The 9,907-nt window shown below is 38.7% G+C and overlaps 1 protein-coding gene across 1 annotated transcript in view; it reads right to left on the reverse strand.

Moving 5' to 3' along the window:
- Nucleotides 1-5,487: 5,487 nt before the first annotated feature.
- Nucleotides 5,488-9,907, reverse strand: part of SEC16B (SEC16 homolog B, endoplasmic reticulum export factor) — a 58,974-nt gene continuing 54,554 nt past the window's right edge. Inside the window, exons 24-25 of the mRNA XM_004372852.2 lie at nt 6,172-6,270; nt 5,488-5,556 (exon numbers count right to left, since the gene is read on the reverse strand). Of these exons, the coding sequence (XP_004372909.1) occupies nt 5,488-5,556; nt 6,172-6,270 (168 nt within the window). The remainder of the gene's footprint in view (nt 5,557-6,171; nt 6,271-9,907) is intronic.

Below are 9,907 nucleotides of genomic sequence, written 5' to 3' on the forward strand. Positions count from 1 at the left end.
ATATAGATTAATGGACCCATTCTGAATTTTCAGAGTACTAACTTTCATTCTTGAATTAGCATAACCACCATAAACCTCCTCCCCTACTAGTACATAAAACCCCCTGACTGTCCCCCTCAGAAAACCTTCTCACTTCTGTGCATTCCCTTGCCTGGGAAGAAAATAAGCTCAGTGCTTGCTTTGTGGATCACTGTAGTGGTCACTGGTTTTCCACGAATGATCCTAACAGGAGGGAAGTAAGGACACAGGCATCTGATGTCTTTGTCTTCCTCTTTGGTCCTCACTGTCCTCCTCTAAAATGTTCCTTTTCAATGGTAGGAGTTCTCCTACGTCATTCTTCCCAGGGACATAAGCCTCATGGCCTAGAATTGGTAGCAGATGGGATGCAGGGAAAAGAATTGACTTAGCAATAAGGACATATATTGTGAAATATTTTAAAATTAGTATCTCCTTGAAACCAGTAATAAAAGAAATTAAATTAGACCTAAATAAATGGAAAGGCATTTTGCGTTCATGGACTGAAAGACTTAGTATTGTTAAGATGTCAATACTACCCAAAGTGATCTATGGAGTCAACGCAATCCCTATCAAAATTCCAACAGCCTTCGTTGCAGAAATGGAAAAGCCAGTCTTCAAATTTATATGGAACTGAAAGGAGCCCCAAATGGCCAAAGCAATCTTGAAAAAAAAGAACAAACTAGGAGGACTCAATGTCACCTATCTCAAAATGTGCCATAAAGCTACAGTAATCAAAACAGTCTGGTTCTGGTATCAGGATAGACATACAGACCAATGGAATAGAATTAAGTTTCTAGAAACAAAGCCATACATCTATGGCAAATTGATTTTTGACAAAGGTGCTAAGTCCAAGCAATGGGGAAAGAACAGCCTCTTCAATAATGGTGACGGGACATCTGGATCTCCACATGCAAAAGAATGAAGTTAGACCCTATCTCATGCCATATACGAAAATTAGCTCACAATGGATCAAAGACCTAAATGTAAGAACTAAAACCATAAAACTCTTAGAACAAAACATAGGAATAATGCTTCGGGACCTAGTTTTCAAAAATGGATTCTTAGATATGATACCAAAAGCACAGAGCAAAAAAAATAAATTGGACTCCATCAAAATTAAAAACTTCTGTGCATCAAAAGACTTTATCAACAAAGTGAACAGACAACCTACAGAATGGGAGAAATACTTGGGAACCATATATCTGACAAGAATTTAATATCCAGAATATGTAAAGAACTCCTACAACTCAACAACAAAAAGACAACCCAATCACAAAACGGACAAAGGGCTTGAATAGACATTTCACCAGGTAAGATATACAAATGGTCAATATGCACATGAAAAGTTGCTCAAGGTCATTAGTCATTACTGAAATGCAAATCAAACCCACAATATGATACCACTTCGCCCCCACTAGGATGGCTATTAAGGAGCCTGGTGGCACAGTGGTTATGTGCTTGGCTGATAACCGAAAGGTCAGCAGTTTGAACCTACCAGCCACTCCACCAGAGAAAGATGCAGTAGTCTGCTTCTGTAAAGATTACAGCCTTGGAAACCCTGTGAGACAGTTGTACTCTGTCTTGTAGGGTCACTATGAGCTGGAATCAACTTGACGGCAATGAGTTGGAAGTGTGGCTATTATCAGAAAAACAGAAAGTAACAAATGTTGGCCAAGATTTGTACAAATTAGAATCCTTATCCATTGCTGGTAGGATTGTAAAATGGTGCAGCCACTGTGGAAAACAGTATGATGGTTAACTTCAAAAAGTTAAACAGCATTACCATGTTGTTGTTAGGTGCCGTCGAGTCGGTTCCGACTCATAGAGACCCTATGTACTATAGAACGAAACACTGCCCGGTCTTGCGCCATGCTTACAACCATTGCTGTGCTCGAGCCCATTGTTGTAGTCACTGTGTCAATCCACCTCATTGAGGGTCTTCCTCTTTTTTACTGACCCTGTACTTTACCAAGCTTGATGCCCTTCTCCATGGACTGATTCCTCCTGACAATATGTTCAAAGTATGTAAGACACAACCTCGCCATCCTTGCCTCTAAAGAGCATGCTGGCTATACTTCTTCCAAGACAGATTTGCTCGTTCTTTTGGCAGTCCATGGTATATTCAATATTCTTCGCCAATACCACAATTGAAAGGCATCAGTTCTTCTTCGGTCTTCCTTATTCACTGTCCAGCTTTCACATGCATATGATGCGACTGAAAATACCATGGCTTGGGTCAGGTGCACCTTAGTCTTCAAGGTGACATCTTTGCTTTTCAACACTTTAAAGAGGTCTTTTGCAGCAGATTTACCCAATGCAATGTGTCTTTTGATTTCTTGACTGCTGCTTCTGTGGGTGTTGATTGTGGATCCAAGTAAAATGAAATCCTCGACAACTTTAAGCATTTCTCTGTTTATCATGATGTTGCTTATTGGTCCAGTTGTGAGGATTTTGTTTTCTTTATGTTGAGGTGTAATCCATACTGAAAGCTGTGGGTCTTTGATCCTCATCCGTAAGTGCTTCAAGTCTTCTTCACTTTCAGCAAGCAAGGTTGTCATCTGCATAATGCAGGTTGTTAATGAGTGTTCCTCCAATCCTGCTGGCCTGTTCTTCTTCATATAGTCCAGCTTCTCAGATTATTTGCTCAGCATACAGATTGAATAGGTATGTGAAAGGGTACAACCCTGACACACACCTTTCCTGACTTTAAACCATGCAGTATTCCCTTGTTCTGTCCGAACAATTGCCTCTTGATCTATGTACAGGTTCCTCATGAACACAATTAAGTGTTCTGGAATTCCCGTTCTTTGCAATGTTATCCATAATTTGTTATGATCCACAGAGGTGAATGCTTTTGCATAGTCAATAAAACACAGGTAAACATCTTTCTGGTATTCTCTGCTTTCAGCCAGGATCCATCTGACATCAGCAATGATATCCCTGGTTCCACATCCTCTTCTGAATCTGGCCTGAATTTCTGGCAGTTCCCTGTCAATGTACTGCTGCAGCTGCTTTTGAATGATCTTCAGCAAAATTTTACTTGTGTGTGATATTAACAATATTGTGCGATAATTTCCGCATTTGGTTGGATCACCTTACGATACAACCTAGCAATTCCACTCTTAAATATGAACCCAAAAGAATTAAAATCAGCAACTCAAACAGATACTGGTACAGCAATATTCGCTGCAGCATTATTCACAATAGCCAAAAGGTGGAAATACCCCAAGTGTCTATCAACAGAAGAATGGATAAACAAAATGTAGTATAGCCATACAACGGAATACTATTCAGCCATAAAGAGAAATGAAGTTCTGATACATGCTACAACATGGATGAACCTGGAAAACATTATGTTGAGTGTAATTAATTCAGACACAAAAGGACAAATATTGTATGATTCCCACTTATATGAAATATCTAGAATGGGAAAATGCATAGAGACTAAAGTTTATTAATGGTTATTGTGGGTGGGTAAGACTGGGAAATGGAGAGGCGTTGCTTAAGGGGTACTGAGTCTCTGTTAAGGGTGATAGAAAAATTTGGAAATGCATAATAGTGGCTCCCTGATGATTACACAGCATGGTGAACATAATGTCTCTGAACTGTACACATAAAAATGCTTGAAATGGCAAATGTTTTGTTATATACACTTCCCACAATAAAATTTTTAAAAAGTAACATTCCCCTTATATACCTATATCAAGAATGAAAACTCCACAGTTAAATCTGATAGACAACAAAGAAAGATACAATTTTACTTATTAGATTACACACTAATAATAAAAACATTACATAGTGCTTAGCATGTACCAGGTACTTTTCTAAGAGCATGACTCATTTAATTCTTGCAATGTCCCTATGAGGTAAGGACTATTATTATTATCATGCCCATTTTATAAATAAGGAAACTGAGGCACAGGACAGGTAGGTAACCTTGCCCAAAGTTACAAGGTGAGCAGTGGATGAGCCAGGATTCAAGTCTAGGCAGTTTGGCTCCTGTGAAACTCACACACTACTGCCACAGTACTGCCACTGGGTGTCAGCATACCAAACTGAAGGAGCAACAGCCTTTTAAGGGAAGAAAGGGGAACAGCACTTACTAAAAGACTTTGATGTGCTAAACACCTCTGAATAAACTTTTTAGGGAACAAAATATGTAACATTTAGTTAATGAAGTAACTAACTTGTATCAGAGAAGCTTTTGTCCATATTTTCTTAAATCGAAAAAAAAACATTACAGTAGACTTGGAAGTTAAGAGGATCAGCTTCTAGATTCTTTGTTAACAAAGAGCTCTTCCCAGCTATTCACACCTGATCACAAAATAAAGCCATTATGAGAAAGGCTTCAGGGAAAAGACCACTAAATGTACTTTCTCTCTCTGCAAAAATCAGTCAGAGACAGCATTTGCTATAAAATTATCTGGGTTTAATCGCTATCAACATCAGAACCATAGTACATTAAAGTACAAAACCTGTATGTACAATTACACATACAAAAATGTTCTCTGTGAGGAGCAATTTTCAGCAAATCTGACAAACAGCAAGAGTCATTCCTATTTTGGGTTTGAAAGGAGAAATGGAAATTTCCAAGATGCCCCCCTCCTCCCTCTGGCTGCAGTGACCCTCAGAACATCAACTTCCAAAGGCCTGAGGTAGGAATGGGGGTATTAATAATATCAGGCACTCCTTCTTCTCCTCGTATGGAAGAGATGAATTTTTAGGAAGCATTTCCCATCATTTGTTATACTGATGTTCCATCCATCTGCATCATTAGGTTCAGTAGTTACCATGACAATATGATGTCTGCAGCAATCTAACTTGATAGCCAGATGCCAGAATGTGAAAAAATAGGACCAGCTAAGAAAGTGAGAGAATATAATTATTCTGAAACTCATAGAAAATGTGCACAAAACTAGGACCAGGAGGGAAACTGCTGAAATGTCACTGAAGAGGGAATTATGAAAGGAAGCAATAATCAAGCTTCAGTATAAAAACTCTGCTGACTAGAGCTATGAATTGGTCTATAACAAAGACTGAGGCAGAAGTCCATGTTAATACAGAAGACTGCTCTGAGCCTCTCCCCCAACCCCTGCTGCAGAGCACAGTGGTGTCATTGTTGATTCCAGCAGTGGTATTCTTAGAGCTCTAGCTTTCCTGAGGATATCAAGCCACCATCCTAAGTGCTGTCTCCATGGCATTCTGCATACTTCCAGTCTGCTATTATATCCAGCTCTTCCATTTGGCAAAATAATGCCCATAGTTCTGAAGCTCATCTTAAGAGACTGGACTGAACTGTGTCTTGGAAGACCACGTATCCTTGCCTTCTAAGCACTCAGCAGTGGCAACAGGCTAGCACAACCCTCTTGTGGGCCAGCATACGGTAGGGAGACTGGGAGACTGAGAAAATGAGAGCAACATAAAAGTCGTACTCCCAGGAGAAGAGCCTGGAATGAGCGGGTATTCTCATCATGGCTGTGTTGGATAGCGACGCTGAGCTAAGCGATTTGGCCGATTCAGGCTAGCAGCCATGGAGAGCTGGAAAAGAGAAGGTACAAACATCACACGAGATTACAGGCTGACTGGTTAGACTGAGCTAGTGTACCCAGAGAGTCTAGAACACCTCATCTGCAGTTGGCTTACAATGGTTCTGTTCTAATTATATACCTTCACCCAACACCTTCACCTCTCAAATATGGTTAAAAGAAATCCAGTTTTATAAAGAAGGGAGGCTAAATGACACAATACATAAGTCCATTCCAGGTCACTGAGGAGCAAGGCGTTTAACTTCTCTCAGGGTTCAGAATGATATCCTCACCTCCAGAAGGGAGTGGTGGTGCACCCACACCACTGATGCCTCTCAAGAGTCTCAAGGCCTATGAAAGGTCAAGAGCAATATTAACAATAGCTACATTTATTGAGCATTTTCTATATACCAGGTCCTTCACGGACATTATTCCATTTGATCCTCACAACTACCCTCTGAGGTCTCTACCACTAACCCCATTTTACAGATGAAGAAACTGAGACTTAGAGAGGTCAAGTAATTGCTCAAAAACTCATATACAGTAAGTGGTAACCTGGGATTATAAACTCAGGTCTCCTTCATCCAAAGCCTATGCTCCTAACCCCTCCACCTCGAAACTTTCTTACCTGAGGAACCTGAGATGGATTGTAGAGAGGAACAGCCCCTTTCAAGGAGGGTGGAAGAAGCAGACCACCAGGGTTGAAGTAGAGCTCAGAAGAAACACCCTGTGATGAAAAATAATAGAAAATCACATCCATCAATATAATCAGCTTCCCAGATTCCAGAATGCTGAGGCCTTCCCTGAGCATCAACTTTGCTCATGAGAAGCAGATAGGAAATATTTCTTGATAGGACTCAGGGAATCTCAAGCAAGCAAACATGGTGAAAGTGGGTACAACCAACACTGAGGCTGAGGTGGCAATGCAGAGGCTCAGGTGCTACCAACTTGGAGCAAGTACAAATTAAAAAAACCATAAAGCATCATACTGATATCATCATAAAAAGTAATATATTTTTTGAAAGGCCTAAAATACTGCACAAGTGCTCTAACCAGGCCATGAGAAATAAAAATGTTTTCTTGGCAATAGGCATAAAATCCATATGGGTGTGCACAATCCATCAAGAATTTATTACAACCTAGATTTACAACAGGGAGCCAGAGAGGTTAATCTACAAATGACAACAACATCCGAACAATAAAAGAGGGAATAAATGGTGTAGGTGTAGAACTTTCTAATGGAGAGGAAGGCAAGGTGATACCAAGTAATAATAGACTGGTTCAAACCTAGGAAGATAAGGGTAAATTTCAAGGTAACCACAAAGAAAGTTAACAAACCTACTCACCAAATAAAGAATAACATAAAGTCTCAGTAAAAACAAAATCTACAAAAACAAAAAAAATGAAAAAAAATCCACAAACAAAAGGAATTCAGCACAGGAGAGTAAGAGGAACAAAGAAATCATCAGCAACACAAACAGAAGCACTACAAAATGACAACAATTAACTCACACCTATCAATAATTACACTGAACGTAAATGGCCTATTGGCACTCATAAAGAGACAGAGAGTGACAGAACGGATTTAAAAATAGGATCAATCAATATGCTGTCTACAAGAGACACACCTTAGACACAAAGACATAAATTTATTAAAAATCAAAGGCTGGAAAAAATATATAAAGCAAACAGCCACCAAAAAAGAGCAGGGGTGGCAATACTAATCTCAGATAAAATAGACTTTAAAACAAAATCCACCATAAAAGACAAAAAAGAGCACTACATCATGATTAAAGCGATGATCCAGCATGAAGACATAACCATAATAAATATCTACATACACAATGACCATGCTCCAAAATACATAAAACAAACTTTAACAGCAGTGAAAAGAGAAATTGACAGTTCCACTATAATAGTAGGAGACTTCAACACACCACTTTCAGTAAAGGACAGAACGTCTAGAAAGAAACTCAACAAAGATACAGAAGATATAAAGGCCACAATCAGCCAACTTGAACTCATAGACATATATAGAACACTCCACCCAACAACTGCAAAGTATACATTCTTTTCCAATGCACATGGAACATTCTCCAGAATAGACCACATCTTAGGCCACAAAGCAACCCTCAACAAAACCCAAAACACTGAGATAATACAAAGTATCTTCCCTGATCACAACACTATCAAAGTAGAAATTAACAACAGGAAGAGCAAGGAAAAAAATTAATTACATGGAAACTAAATAACACCCTGCTTAAGAACCACTGGGTAATGGAAGAAATCAAAGATGGAATAAAAAAATTCCTAGAATCAAATGAGAATGAAAACACATCATACCAAAACCTTTGGGACACAGCAAAGGCAGTGATCAGAGGTCAATTTATAGCGATAGATGCACACATCAAAAAAGAAGAAAGGGACAGAATCAAAACATCAGCTACACAACTAGAACAAATAGAAAGAGAACAGCAAAAGAAGCCTACAGCCACCAGAAGAAAGGAAATAATAAAGATCAGAGCAGAAATACATGAAATAGAGAATAGAAGAACAATAGAAAGAATTAACAAAACCAAAAGTTGGTTCTTCAAAAAGATTGACAAACCACTAGCCAAACTGACAAAAGAAAAACAGGAGATGACAGAAATAACCCAAACAAGAAATGAAATGGGGGGCACTGCAACAGACCCAACTGAAATAAAAAGGATTATAACAGAGTATTATGAAAAAACTATACTCCAACAAATTTGAAAATCTAGAGGAAATGGACAAATTTCTAGAAACACACTACCTACCCAACTATCACAAATTGAGTTGAAAATCTGAACAGACCCATAATGAGAGAAGAGACTGAAAGATAATTTTAAAAACTCCCAACAAAAAAAAGCCCTGGCCCAGATGTCTTCACTGCAGAATTCTACCAAACATTCAGAGAAGAGCTTACCAGTACTACTCAAATTATTTCAGAATATAGAAAAGGAAGGGATACTTCCAAATGCATTCTATGAAGCCAGCCTAACCCTGATACCAAAACCAGGCAAAGACACCACAGAAAAAGGAAATTACAGACCAATATCTCTCATGAATACAGATGCAAAAATTCTAAATAAAATTCTCGCCAATAGAATTCAGCATCATATCAAAAAAATAATACACCACGACATAGGATTCATACCAGGTATGCAAGGATGGTTCAACATTAGAAAATCAATCAACGTAATCCACCACATAAATAAAATAAATGAAAAGAATCACATGATCATCTCAATCGATGCAGAAAAGGCATTTGACAAAGTCCAACATCCATTCCTGATAAAGACTCTCAATAAAATAGGTATAGAAGGGAAATTCCTCAGTATAATAAAAGGCATCTATGCAAAACCAACAGCTAACATCATTCTAAATGGAGAGAGGCTGAAAACATTCGCCTTGAGAACCGGAACGAGACAAGGATGTCCTTTATCACCACTCTTAAGTTTAACATTGTGCTGTAAGTCCTAGCTAGAGCAATAAGGCAAGAAAAAGAAATAACAGGCATCCAAGTTGGTAATAAAGAAGTAAAACTGCCCCTATTTGCAGATGATGATACTATACATGGAAAACCCAAAAGACTCCACAAGAAAACTACTGGAACTAATAGAAAGATTCGGCAGAGTAGCAGGATACAAGAAGAGCACACAAAAATCAGTTGGATTCCCATACACCAACAAAGAGAACAATGAAAAGGAAATCAGGAAAGCAACACCATTTATAATAGCCCCTAAAAAATAAAATATTTAGGAATAAATCTAACCAGGGATGTAAAAGACTTATACAAAGAAAACTACAAAACACTACTGCAAGAAACCAAAAGAGGTCTTCATAAATGGAAAAACATACCATGCTCATGGATAGGCAGACTCAACATTGTGAAAATGACAATTCTACCCAAAGCAATCTACTAATACAATGCAATCCCGATCCAAATACCAACAACATTCTTTAAAGAGATGGAAAAAATAATCATTAACTTTATATGGAAAGGGAAGAGGCCCCGGATAAGTAAAGCATTATTGAAGAGGAATAATAAAGTAGGAGGACTCACACTACCTGACCTCAGAACCTACTATACAGCTACAGTAGTCAAAACAGCCTGGTACTGGTACAACAATAGATACATTGACCGATGGAACAGAATCGAGAACCCAGGTGTAAATCCATCCACCTACGGTCACCTGATCAACAAGGGCCCAAAGTCCATCACATGGGGAAAAGAAAGTCTTTTTAAGAAATGGTGCTGGCAAAATTGGAGGTCCATCTGCAAAAAAAATGAAACAGGGGACTTCCGGCAAGATGGCGCTCTAGGCAGAAACACCACGCCG

This window comes from Trichechus manatus, unplaced genomic scaffold, assembly GCF_000243295.1.
Source record: "Trichechus manatus latirostris isolate Lorelei unplaced genomic scaffold, TriManLat1.0 scaffold00021, whole genome shotgun sequence".
Taxonomy (NCBI): Eukaryota; Metazoa; Chordata; class Mammalia; order Sirenia; family Trichechidae; genus Trichechus; species Trichechus manatus.